Here is a 13,578-nt window from a genome sequence, read left to right on the forward strand (position 1 = left end):
TCTCAACATCTGTGTTATATGTGCACATGTAGATGCATTGGTACATCCATGAAATTTTTATGATGTGAGAAAATTTAGTGGTTTTTTGTAGTTAATGTGTAGGTGCTTTTCAGATAGTTGAAAGTATAATAAAATGACATTTAGATGCCAGTATTCTTAGCTCTTGTGAAATGATTTTTTTAAAGGATTATACATGCTGTAAGCTTTTTAGTATTCAAATGAGCATGTTTAAGATTAGCTATAATTTGGTCTCTAGCAACAAGAACAGTATTTACATTACACAGCAGAAAGTTTACCCATATGACAATATTCTCCATGAACTTGGGGTACATTCCCCTTAAGATATTCTTATGTGCTTAATGTTAATGATATTTATTAATTAACCTTTTTATTGAAGGACATTGAAAACAGTGCATTGAATGGTAGGGATTTTACAGTTGCACAGGTACCAGGCTACTTGTCACATTATCATTATGCTTTCCTTTCTATGAACTTCACATGAACCACCAGATTGCTTCTTTCTGGTTGCTGAATTTTAAGCTCTACAAACTTGGATGACATAAGGTTGAGTTGACAGTTTGCTTCTGTTGTTGATGCTCCTTCAAGAATTTCTCTAGGCCATCAGCTCAAATCAGCCTACTTGGAAAAACTTGCTGTTATTGGTTGAGTAAGGAATCAGTTGCTTATTAACATTCTCTCAGTCACTACAGTGATTTTTACCCGGGTTTTTTGTGTTTGTGGACGTCTTTAGAAGTATTACTTGGACAGTACATAAAATAATGCTCAGCCAGAAGTGGAAATAAACATTTCATATTATTTTAAAAGCACTAACAAATAAATATGTAATTTGGGGCCATAATATTTTTGCATGAAACAAATATGGTGTTACAGCTCCTCATAAGATGCAAGAATATAATTTGGCATTTTATGGATTTTTGACTGTGATATATGTTATATTTGGTTATCTTGCACAGGATACTCTTTCAGAAATACTCCCCCCAAGGCTATAATGTAATTTATCTTTGATGGTGCTAATATCTTAGGTGGGTTTGGAGTAAAGAAGATGCATGCTACCTGTTGATGAAAAGTGATCTCAAAGATCACTTTAACATCTAGTTCATACCAGAGGAGTCTGATGGCTCTTACAAAGTTCTCACTTTCAAAGTAAGAACTTTGAAATATATTTAGAATATATTTTAGAAATTTAAAGGAGATATTTGTTTCTAAGAGTTGGCTTATTTGAGAATACTACTTATGGTGGAATGGCACCTAACTCAGGCTATAGATAAAGGTAGAAACTGTGTTTTATGCATGGTAAAAATAAAGAGAATGGGCATAAGGAAAGATGCCTTTTTATCATTGCTGTCTTTCATTTGTTAATATCCACTGTAGAAAGCAGCATGGCCTCCCATTTTGACGTACATTTGATCACTCTGAGAACACACATATGGAGCAATGAAGGCAGCAATATGCTTGGGAATATTGTTGTATTTTGTTGTAAATATGAGTTCGGTAGGGATGTTGATTGTTTTTGATGATTATTTCCAAGGAAGGAAGTTTTAATAATACAGGCTTTATAGATATTTAACAAATGGTCTTTTTGTAGTTGACAGGCAGCAGTTGTTTCACCAGTTAGCATCATTACCTTAAAAACTCATTGTGGGGTGCATTAAGGCATGCAAAGTGTCGTCTTGAAATTCAGTTTTCATTTAACCTGTACATTCTGATAAAGGATGTACTATATAAGAATTGACTCTTTTAGTACAGACAGAACTTCTTTATTGCAGCTGTATTTTTATATATTGCATAAGCTTTATGATATAGGATGACAATCATAGAATAATCTTACAATATGTGCCTCTGTAATTATGATTTCTTAATATTTATTGCTGATTTGGCATTTTAAAATAACCTGAACTTTCATAGGATTTAGCAGTTTAATAAAGTCAGAAGAGAAGGTCAGTCATATGTTTCAGTCAATGTGGAATGTTTGTTGGCTTTTCTAAATGAAAATGGATATCTGTTTATCTTGCCTTAAAGGTCAAGGCCTGAACTTTTAGCATAGAGATGTAGGGTTTATTGCTGATATTCTAATGCCATTAAGGCTGTATAGCAGTCTAGCTTAATAGCTCACACAAATTAAGATAATGCAAGACATGACAGAGAGTCTGTGTTTGTATACATTTTGGTGTAAACTGATACGCAAGTAAGTATAAATAAATAAAAATAGTTCTTTACAGCTAATGAATAAAGAAAATAAGACCACTGATACAACACCCAGAGTGTTAGGATGAACCTTGAGCTCATATGCACCAGGACACTCCCAGAGTTTTCCTTCTTTGGCTGCAAGTATTTGAGCCAATGCATCTGAGAGGAATTTAGTCCAACACTTCTAAATAATAAATAACCAATTATATAGCAAATGGCTCTAAGGCTCAGTCTTTGAGCACTTAGTAACTCACAACATTTAGCCTGATACTAAAGCATTCAGAAGACTGCTTTTCTCCTGGACATTGTGCTACTTAGATTTCATATCTACTGCTGTACTAAGACAAGCTTGAAGTACTCGGTCTGGAAATTAGCTTAATCTTATTTGTTTGCCCTTCAGTATAATGCTCATTGCATCATATGATTTCTATCTATAACTACATGTTTGTATAGCTAAATTAAATATAAAATCCAGGAAGTAAAATGTCAGCACTGAGCTCATGTTTCTTAAGTCTTAGTTCCACTAAATATTTTGCTAATTTTTTGTCTGAAGTATTCAGTGAATTAGGACTTCAGTCCACATCTCCCCACTTCCAGGGTGTCACTTAGCCACCAACCATGGGAGTTGTGATTATCTCTTCCTTTTTGGCCTCTCTCTTGCAAAACAAGAAAAAGTAAGGGAAAGAAATGAGTGACAGAACTGCCAGGAAAGCTGTAGCAGTTACTGCATCCATCACAAACAGGACATAGCAGCTCTGTTCTAGAAGGTGAGTCCTGGAACAAAGGAGGCCCCTCTGCACAGTGCAGGAGAGAGAAAAATGGTTAAAATGTAGATGTGAGCAGGATTATGAGACTTTGCTCTTCAGAGTTCCTTGTGTTCCTGTTTGCCTTGCTGGCCTTGCTGAGGTTAATAATGCTACATCTTTTATACAGAGCTGACCTGAAACTCTGCAAGTGCCACCAGGGGCCTGGGCATTCAGTGCTGTGGCACAGTGACACCCAGCCCTGCTGCACCCAAGTTCCTTTCTGCAGGAAGCTCTTAGAGACACAAATGAGTTGGCATAGATAGTTTGTGACTATGCTAATTTGAAATGGCATCAATTTGCTCTGGAGTGGAGCACATCTATGGACAGTTACTTGCTTTGCTTGGATTCATACAGGAGAGTGTATAAGACAGGACCCTGAACTTGTCTGTAAGATATCCTGCATCATGGAGCTGAAGTGTACAGATTTATATGCATTTTTCATTATACTCTCCTGTTTTCCCCACACAGATTCTTGAGCCAGACTTTGAACTGACATTTTAAATTTTTGTTTAAAATTTCTTTTGAAGTGATATGTTCTCTTGAAATTCCTGTTCAGATGCAGAGTGTTTGTCAGTTTTGAAATGAAGCGTGTAGATGCCTAAATTACTTCAGTGACCTTGAGAAATGAGATTCAAAAGTGAAGCAAATAATTTTGAGCATTATTAGTCACTGAAGAAGCATAAACTGCATCAGTTTCATCTTTCTATTTTTTAAAAACACTTCTGATCACCATTAGCAGGCTGTAGCATAAGGGGAAAAGAACATTTCTATTAGGTTGATCAAACATCTTCTTGAGTGGTCTGAGCTTTACTTGGAGAAAAAAACCTCACTTGTTCCAAATCACTCAACTACATAAAAATGGGCATGCAATTAGTCTTGATTGTGTATGTGGCTGCAGAAATTTTGTAGACAGCTGAGCAGTCAGCCTTCTAAGCAGTCATTTGCATGTACAGTAAGCCTGACTACATGTGCACAAATTCTGAAAATATGGGGCTTAAACTAGGAGCAGTAAAATGATCTTGGTTAGTTTAGTGATGCCCCTTACAGTAAGAACATATTTGCTGTTCAAATCTTACATTTGAGGTTCAGTCCTTCAAAAAAAACCCCAAAAACCTGGTTTCCAAAGTGGAACATTAGGATAATTAGTTCAGCAGTCATCCATCTGCATCTGGATCTTCAGAAAGAGTCTCCTGTGAACAAAACAGGAGGTTGAAGTGCTTGGAAGGACTGTCTGCTCTATTAACAGAGAACATTTGGCCCTTCTGCTTAGTTTTATTATAATGTTTTCTCTCTCCTTATTCTCAATCCCAGTATAATCTACTACTTTCATTAACCGGCAGTGCTTTATTTTGTAATTTTTGTGATTTTGTGTAACACACTTTTTCTATCTGCAACCAACTTTGCCTATTCTTTCAGGAAAGGGGGAGTGTGTTCTTTGTCTTGCAGGAAGAATCTACACTTTCTCCTAGCAGTCCTTTAATCTGTCTGAGGACTGTTGACCCACATGAGTTGTCCTTGTTAAGATTGCTCAGAAATGTTCTCTACATTCCTTGGATAACCACTAAAAAAATTTGGTGCCCAATTGTCAGTTTTTAGCTGTTTTCTACTGTTTTAGGAGTGAAGTTTTCTGCATTGTTTGTTCTTGTTGTTTACTTGTTTGTAGTTGTTTTTTAAATTTAGAGAGATCTGTATTGAACTCCCTGAGAACTCATATGCATTTTCTTAAATTAGACTTGAAGGAAGAGCATGATTTACTTTTAGCACTGCTTACAGTGCTGAAAGGCAAGACAGCTGTAAGAGAAGTATCACAAGATGTTGACAGTGTAGGTCCTTCAGATATTCTTTACTGGTCCCTGGACCAGTGTTGTTTTGAGAGGATGAAAATACTGCAGAGGTGATCCTGGCTTTTTGTTTCATATCCTGTCTGTATTTCTATCCAAGAGCAAATTTTTCTGCTGAGAATTTAGACCTGCAGTTGGTGCTGAGTAAGGAACCCACAACTTTTTGCAAAGGATAGCCTTAGAAAGACAGGAATGTTATGCCAGATATTCATTCTACAATCAAGAAGGTAATCCCAGCAGTAGTGAGAAATTAAACACTTCTTCTCTGGGAGATAAGAGTCTAGTCACCAGTAGTAAAATTTTATAAAATTTTTAACATTCTGTCAGTTTATGATCAGACTGCTTTCAAATGAAATTATGATGTTCATTTTGAAAATATGTTTAATTAAATTTTAGGAATGGATTTCCTCTCCCTCTTACCTTAAAGCTATTGGAACTTTTTTCTTCCAAAACAGCAACTGACACATCAAATCTGTCACTTTCCTGTTTGTACAAAATAGATCTTTACCATTGTAACTGCCCTTTTTATTCATTTAAAACTCTGTCTTCAGGTCAGAGCTGGCTGAGTTCTTGAGGGTAATGAGACTTTAGAAGGTGTGTTCAGCATCACGTTCAAGAAAACAGGAGAACTCTTACTTGTTGAGAGAGCTGCTGATTTATTGAAGAAGCCTAAGAATTTGAATTACAAATTAGTGGGTAATTTTTAAATGTTATTATCGCTTGGTGTAATTTGATCATTGTCAGAGATGACAGCTATAGAAGGAAGAAAATGGTTTCCACCCTTTCAAAAATTTACCCTTTTTAAAATCTAGAAGAGATTAAGGTGAACATAGCTCAAAAAATCTAAACATTGCAAAGTAAATCTCCTAGCTTTGTGTAGGATGACTCCTCTGTTTTCTAAAATATGGAAATTTCTTCTGTTTTCTATTCATTGTGGTTCTACCTGTATGTGTGTCCAGTCTTTCCTGTATTACTAGCATAAATCAGAAGAGCCTACAATATGTTTGCACAGTTCACTCATTATTATAATGCAGTTTTACACCCTAGGAACTGAAAACATTTTACCAGCAGGGAGATATTAAGATCTTATATGTATTTCTATCAACAGGAGAATGGAAATGAATGGAGTGGAGAGAACTAAATCAGTTAAGTGTGTAAAAAAGAAAAAAAAAAATTAAAATCAATTCAGTCACAGAAGTCGTATTTATTTTTGTCCTCGGTTGGATGTATCCATTTATTTCCCAGTGTTGTGAACATCTAATTTATATATAATAAGCACAGTAGTTTATGCAGCCATATCATCCAGGGAAGAGCAGCTATGGGGTGTGAACGGCCAACTGAAGCAGAGAAATGGTAGAAGGAAAATTGCACCCAAAAGCTGCCTCATGCAAAGCTGCACAGAGTAGCACAGTAAAGCACAGCCCATTGAGGCTCCTTCTTTCTACAGAAATAAGTAATTAGAATTTTCTTCCTCTAATATCTGGGCTCAGTGTGGATTTGTGACTATCTGCAGGATTTGGTAAAGACTTTCTGGAGGTTTGACAGCAGAAAATGTCACAGTCCAAATTTATATCCTGTGTGCATTTGTAATGTGAAAATTTCAACTTCTGTTTTTTCCATGGGGGTTTGAAGTGCTGTGTGTGAACCAGACATCTGTAATGATGCTGTAATCAGGCAATAGGGATTAAGCTTATTAATAATGAAATATTGTCCTGGGAGTGCACTCATGTTCTGATATTACTTTAGAAATTTTAGCAGACAAAACCTGTACCCAAAGAGAAGTATTCAGTGCTGATCCTTATAATGAGAAAAAGATAAATTCCATAAAAAGCTGAGATGTGACTTAAAAAAACCTTATTCAGATCATCTTCACATATTGCAGGGAATTAAAGAGCTCTATGAATGTTTGAAGCATCATTAAAATTGGGAGGTCTCCTAAGTAAAATATGGATGTTATGAGATCTAGTATTTTTTTATCTCTATGTTACAGCACAGATAAATTTTATATTTGCCTGAAAGTGGATGAAGACTTTCAAATTCAAATGTCAACTGTCTTGAATGCTGCAGAAGGAAGGGAAGCTGTCTCAAAATAATTAGCCTAGAGAAACTGATCCATTTTTCCTGAACAATAAGATCTGCATGCCTTTGCTATGTACAGGAGCACATAGTTGTGTTCAAGATAAAGACTTTAAAAGCTTGTGTCACGCCCAGTCATGTCACCTGTGTCAGTTTACTTCTTAGCATAATTTCTGTCTTGATAATAAAATGTAATATATATATTGTAGTATATATAATTATATACTATATTTATACACACTACTATATATATAGTAGTATATACAATATATATTTTATTATATATTGTATATATAATAAAATACAAAATACATTTTAATCAAAAGCAATTATGCAGATTTCAGAAATCTGTATGTTGAGTTACTGGTTACTATATTTGACTTCTGCTTTCTTTTCATGTGTGACTATTAATCTGCTCCTTAGGAAAGTAGGTTTAGCAATTAAACATGGGAAACAGAAATTATTTACAGAAATTAAGTAACATTGTGGTGAGTTGACCTTGGATGAGGTGCTCACCAAGCAGCTCTATCACTCACCCTCCTCAGCTGGACAAAGGAAGCAAAACACAGCAAAAAGCTTGTGGGTTGAGATAAGACCAGGGAGAGATCACTCACCAATTACTGTCACAGGTGAAACCAGCTTGACTTGGGGAAATTAATTTAATTTTTTTCAATCAAATCACAGTAGGGTAATGAGAAATAAAACCAAAACATACTCCCCTGACTGCTCCCTTCCTCCTGGACTCATCTTTACTTCATGAATTCTCTACCTCCTCCTCCTCCCAGCAGTGCACAGGGATGGGGAATGGGAGCTGCAATCAGTTGTCTCTGCCAGTCCTTTCTCCTCAGAGGGAGGTCTCCTCAAAATCCTGTGTTGCTCCAGATTGGGGTCCTTCCTATGGGAGACAGTCCTTCCAAGGTGAACCTTACCCACAGGCTGCAGGTCTCCAGGAACTGTTTCAGTGTGGGTCCCTTCCATGGGGTCAGTCCTTCAGGAATGGGTTGCTTCAGTGTCAGTCCCCCACAGGGTCACAGATCCCACCAGCAAACCTGCTCCAGCATGGGCTCCTCTCCATGGGGCCACAGGTCCCTGCCAGGAGCCTTCTCCAGTGCTTCCCATAGGGAACAGCCTCCTTTGGGCATCTCCCTGCTCTGGTATGGAGTCCTCCACATACTGCAGGTGGATCTCTGCTCCACCATGGACCTACATGGACTGCAGGGGGAAAGCTGCCTCTCCATCATCTTCTTTGTGGTCTGCAGGGAAATCTCTGCTCCAGCAGCTGGAGCACCTCTTCCCTTTTCTTCTGCACTTCTGACCTTGGGGTGTGCAGAGCTCTCTTGCTCTCTCATCTCTCTGGCTGCTGTTGCACAGTTTTGTTTGGTTTTTTTTTTCCATCTGAAATACATTAGCACCTCAAATGGTTCAGTAGTTGAGTGTCTTTAACACAGTTTGTGTTAAGCTTCCCAGGGCTTGTAGCTGGCAACTGTTTCATAAAAGTTTGGTTTCTGTCCCCATGGCATTTTACAGAGGTGCATGCTGTGTAGCTTTTAGGGACCTACCTGACGCTGCTGAGTCCTAACTGCAGTTGCCATTGTAGGTCAGCTTAAATGTAGATTGGGCCTGTGTGTGCCCAGCAAGGTGCTTTGACAACCTCTGAAAAATTTCAAATGCAAGCTGTGGGTGCTGACACTGTGTTAGGGGCTCTCCACTGGATGCCAGCTATTTTCATGCTGCATTAAGTGTCCTGAGAGACTTCATGTATAATGTTGAAGGGGGGCAGTGGCAGGTTTTTGTAGAGTTTCAGGGGTTGTTGGTAACATTGCACAGATTGTATCTAAGAGAGCATCACAAAGGAGCTTTCTGTGTGGTAGGGAAGGCTTCTGTTTGTCCTCAGCTTGTGAATCCCAGAACTGATTGCATGCCTAATTTCTCTGAAATACAGACAAATCTCATTTGCTGTATTGATTGGACTCCTGCTCTGGATTTCTCCAGGTCATTTTAAGTTCCTCTATTTTGCTTCAGTCTGTCTTGGCCAAGTGTAGTCACCTGGATGTAGAGCAGGACCTCAGAAGTGGCAGCCTGGGTTTGCTCCCTGCCTGCACAACAGACAGTGGGGTGGAACCCAGCGAGAGCTGAGGTGAAGCCTGGGTGAAGCAGAGAAGCTGCTGAATGAAAACAGCCTGAGGTCCCCAGAACAGGAGAAATGAGGCCACTGAGCTCCAGTACCATCACCTGCCAGTGTCCACCAGTGAGGCACACTGCCAGTGTCCACCAGTGAGCTGACAGGGCCCCATGCCCAGAAGCATCGGCTGACTGTTGCCGTTGAAAGAGCTGAAAAGGAAAAAAGGAAGGATCATTGATGAGATCCAGATTGACAAGGGGGAAGACAGTGATAGGATATCAGATATGCTTTGTTCTGATTCCTTGTCACTCAGCTCATCTGAAATAGAAAGTCAGAAATATGGCAATGACTTGGAAGTCATCAGAATAGCAAGTTGCAGGGAGTGCCTGCTGAGCCACCTGTGCCCAGACTCAGTGCTTCAGCTACAGCTTTCTTGTAGATATTTTGTTTTCTTTTTTTGTCATGAAGTAATTCTTCCATCTTATATGTATTTTCATGGATTGTATCAGTGAGGTATACATACATTCTGCTTGGTGTAATATAAAATGTGCATTTTAACTAGTAATGTACATTCTTTATGCAGGTACAGAAGGCTTGGGATTTAGCATTACTTCAAGAGATGTCCCAATTGGTGGCTCTGCTCCAATTTATGTGAAAAACATCCTTCCGAGAGGTGCAGCTATTCAAGATGGGAGATTAAAAGCTGGAGACCGATTAATTGAGGTGAGGAAATATTACATGTTCCTTGTCTGTGTTTTAGCATGAGCCCACACACTATATCACTTCCAGAGGCTTATAGTATTTTATGTTACAGGAGACTTTTTCCCTCTTTTTCCTTTTTTTTGCTTTATATTTTTAGGTAAGGGATCAAGGTGCTGGGCATTTTCAGTACATAATTGTTTGAAGAGCTTAACCCAGACACACTACAAAAACATAAGTTTACATATCCTTAGGTGAATAGAGTGTCATAGTCTTGCATGGCTGTTCAGGAATATATTGAAGCAAAATGATTGTTACCTAGTAAGTAGAATTAAATCAGCATGGAGTGAGAGACCAGAAATTATCGAAGATGTTGCCAAGGATGGGAGGTAATACCCTGAAAAGATTTAGTGAATTAACAGAAAGAGACATAAGAGGAGAGGAGTCCTACAGAGAATCAAGGCCACTTCCCTCCTGAAGTAAGGATGTCCTCAAGGGAACTAAATTTCTCTTAGATAGGTGCCCCACAGAGAGCTTTCAGCAAATCTAGCTGGAGTGATACGTTACCACCCACAGCTCTTCATTACTGTCCCTAAGCCAAATGTCACCGGAGGTACAGCTGAGTCTGTAACTGCCTCTCAGGGCTCTAACTTCACTTTACTGCAAAATTGGTTAAGTCAGCTTGAATTGTTGCTGGAGGATAGCCCCCTGTAATCACTGAAATTCAAGGTAACCCAGATGACTCGGGTAGAAGGGGACTGAGATGCATTTAAGGTGAGAGCCATGGTTTCTCAACTGCGTGAGCTGTGCTCTCTTGTGAGGGGAAGGAAAAAGATGGTTTGCAGACTTCTGAGCACCATGCTCCCTTGCTTTACACTGTTAGTTGTTCTGCCTTCATTTCTAAAATGTTTCTGAGCAGGCAAGCCTGAGATTATTTGATCTTTCTCTGGCTTCTCCCTTACTGAAGTTAGCTCATGCAGTGGGAAATCCTGCGTGTATTCCATACCTGCCTGTCCTGATCAGTGGCATGTGGAGGCCAAGGGATTGGAGCACTGAACAGAGGCAAGAGTAGCAACCCCAAGGTCATAAAGGGAAAGAATTGCTTTCTACTTTTGTCACAATTCCTAGTGCTAAATATGTTTGGAAGGTATGTATAACATCAAGACATGTGGGAACAGGACCAGTTTGGGATCATATGTTGATTTTGCTAAAAGATATTTATGCAGAGGTTCTTGTAAGAAATGCCAGTAAATGGAATTAGTTGGCTTTAGTGTGTACTGGACTACACTGTTGTTGCTGAAAAGGAGGAGAGTATAAGTGTCTGGCTTATTATTTGAATTTGTATAGCAAGGTTGACCATTTAATTAGTTGTCTTAAATGAAAGCTGTAACGTGAGCTAATAAGCAGATTGCTCCTGTGAGAGTTTTTTTAATACTGTCCCATATGATTCACATGACTTTTTGCTGTACGTGTCTGCTGGTTTCCCTGTTTTGGAGTCTTACTGATGTTTAACATTTCCTTTGTTGCAGGTAAATGGAGTTGATTTAACAGGCAAAACTCAAGAAGAAGTTGTGTCCTTGCTGCGAAGTACCAAGATGGGAGGAACCGTTGCCCTTTTGATTTTTCGACAGGAAGAAACATTCCATCCAAGGGAACTGGTGCGTAAAATAGAGAGCAGCTAAGAGATTTAGATGAGTGTGAGCAAATGATTTGATCTTGTCTCCTGTTAGTAAACATGCATGGCCAGCACTGAATATAAGAAAAAGGAAAAAAAAGCTATTTTGCTTTATTTAGAACATTTTACAGGCATGTTTTTTTATTTTCTTCAAGATCTGCTATTGGAATTAAGTATTTGTTGATAATGTATAAGTGAAAAATTTATTTGGAGTGAAAATGTTTATTATAGGAGAAGCTATTGCATAGACTTCATTTGGATGCATGCAGACAAGTAGATTTCATATCTTTCATAAGGACAAATCTGTGTTTGAAAGCCTGCCATTTGTCCCACTATCTGCTCACTAATATGTTCTCAAACATATAGTATTATGCCAAAATAGGATATGTAAATACCTTTCTATCAAAAAGTGGAAAATATAAGAAGTAGTAGCCTTTTTTGAATATAAATGCAATCTCTGTGGAATGGAAACCCTGCAGTTGTTAATTTAGCAGGGCAATTCAGAAGATGTTTCTAAGAAATTTACATTAAATAGGAATAAAATGATGTTTCATACTGTACCTGCTCCACTTGCACAGTGTATATTGATATTTCTCTGATAATTACTCAAGATAGCTTCTGTTATGAAAAGGTAGACTCTGAATGGTAGCAGTCTCACTTTGTTCTGTACTCAATTAAACTGCTGAAGTTATTTATTATTTGTATTATTGTAGTATAAGCAATTCTAAAATAACTTACTTGGCTGCATTATTGTGAGAAGATAGACAAATATAAGTATGATGAATTAATAACTTCATTTTTCTATTGGATTTGTGTTATTTTGAACGCAAAGCAAATGAATTTTTGTTAAGCCATTTCAAGATACTAAACATTAGTTTTTACTTTTCAAAACTGCCATTAAACCTTAGGAAGTCAAAGTGGCAGGGAAGGTTGCAAATGAACCAACTTTCACCTTAAAATTCTTGGAACATGCCTTCAAGTGCTGAAGTGAAAGCTGTCATAAAGTGAAGAGAAATAAAAATTTCAAATCCTATTACACCCTACCTTATCACTGTAACAGTGAAAGCAATCTGTTTATAAGTTCCTGTGGTACAATTTTCATGGCACTGCTATCTTTCATAAAGGTGAATGAAAATGCTTTTTGAGATTTCTAAATAAACTTAGAAGTAAGAAAATATCTTAATTTTGTGTATATTATTTCTGTGGTAAAATGAGAAAGTTTTGATGCATAATTTGACATGAGATTTTGTTTAAATAATTGTAAACAAATATATGGTGTAAGTAATGCGGAGATTTAATAGCAATACATTATCTAGTTTTAAAATAACAGCAAGTCAGCCCCTTTGAAGGAGTCCAAGCTCAGCAGCCTCCCTGCTATGGCTCAGGAAACACTCAATTACTTTGGCAAAGTCCAGTGTAGGGAAGCCAGACCTTGGTGTGGCTGTGTCAGGTGGGCTTTGCACTGTGTAATGAGATCAGATCTGAGCTGCTGTGTTCTTCTGCAGCTCCAGTTGCACAAAAGGTGGTGTGAGGATCTGACAGTACATGTGTGTGATGATCCTCTGTTGCATAAGGATTTGTTTGTTTGCATTCTGATGTAAGGAACTCGTAGGTATGCACTGCTGGCTGCTGTCAAAGAGCAGGAGCAGAATTGCTGGGGAAGGTGTTGAACTAAAAGTCATCATAAAGGCTGTTTTTTCTGCTCTGGTAAGAAATAATCCTTAAAAAAATTAAAGCAAGTCTTTTCAACCTGCTCCTCTCACTGACTTTTACTGGCTTATTGAAAAAAAAAACCAAAACAAATAAAAAAACAACCATCCAAACAAAAGAGACAAGAAAAAAAGAAAGAACATTAATTTTGAAGTAGGAAGGAGAATGAGCTGAAATCATGTCCATTCATCTTTTTCACATGCAGACCTTCTCTGGCCACTTAGGAACAATTTGTCTTTGCATCCTTTCCCTATTTCTCTCATATTTTCTACATTTGTGTGCTTTAAAATATAAACTGAATGAGATGTGTCTCAGAAATCATATGTAGGAAATCATGTTATTTGATGTTATCCATCTTATTGAGGGCAGGACTTGCTGTTGCTTACTGAGAACACTCAATATTAAAACCATTTTATATTTGCCAACATTTGTGTAGATAGT

General features: G+C 37.8%; 1 protein-coding gene across 7 annotated transcripts in view; it reads left to right on the plus strand.

The window, feature by feature from the left end:
• PARD3 (par-3 family cell polarity regulator) overlaps positions 1–13,578 on the plus strand; it is a 445,230-nt gene that overhangs the window by 241,395 nt on the left and 190,257 nt on the right. For all 7 annotated transcript variants that reach the window (XM_066551580.1, XM_066551588.1, XM_066551597.1 and 4 more), the window contains 2 exons: positions 9,637–9,776; positions 11,282–11,410. In XM_066551580.1, coding sequence (XP_066407677.1) covers positions 9,637–9,776; positions 11,282–11,410 — 269 coding nt within the window. The remainder of the gene's footprint in view (positions 1–9,636; positions 9,777–11,281; positions 11,411–13,578) is intronic.

This window comes from Molothrus aeneus, chromosome 1, assembly GCF_037042795.1.
Source record: "Molothrus aeneus isolate 106 chromosome 1, BPBGC_Maene_1.0, whole genome shotgun sequence".
NCBI classification, from domain to species: Eukaryota; Metazoa; Chordata; class Aves; order Passeriformes; family Icteridae; genus Molothrus; species Molothrus aeneus.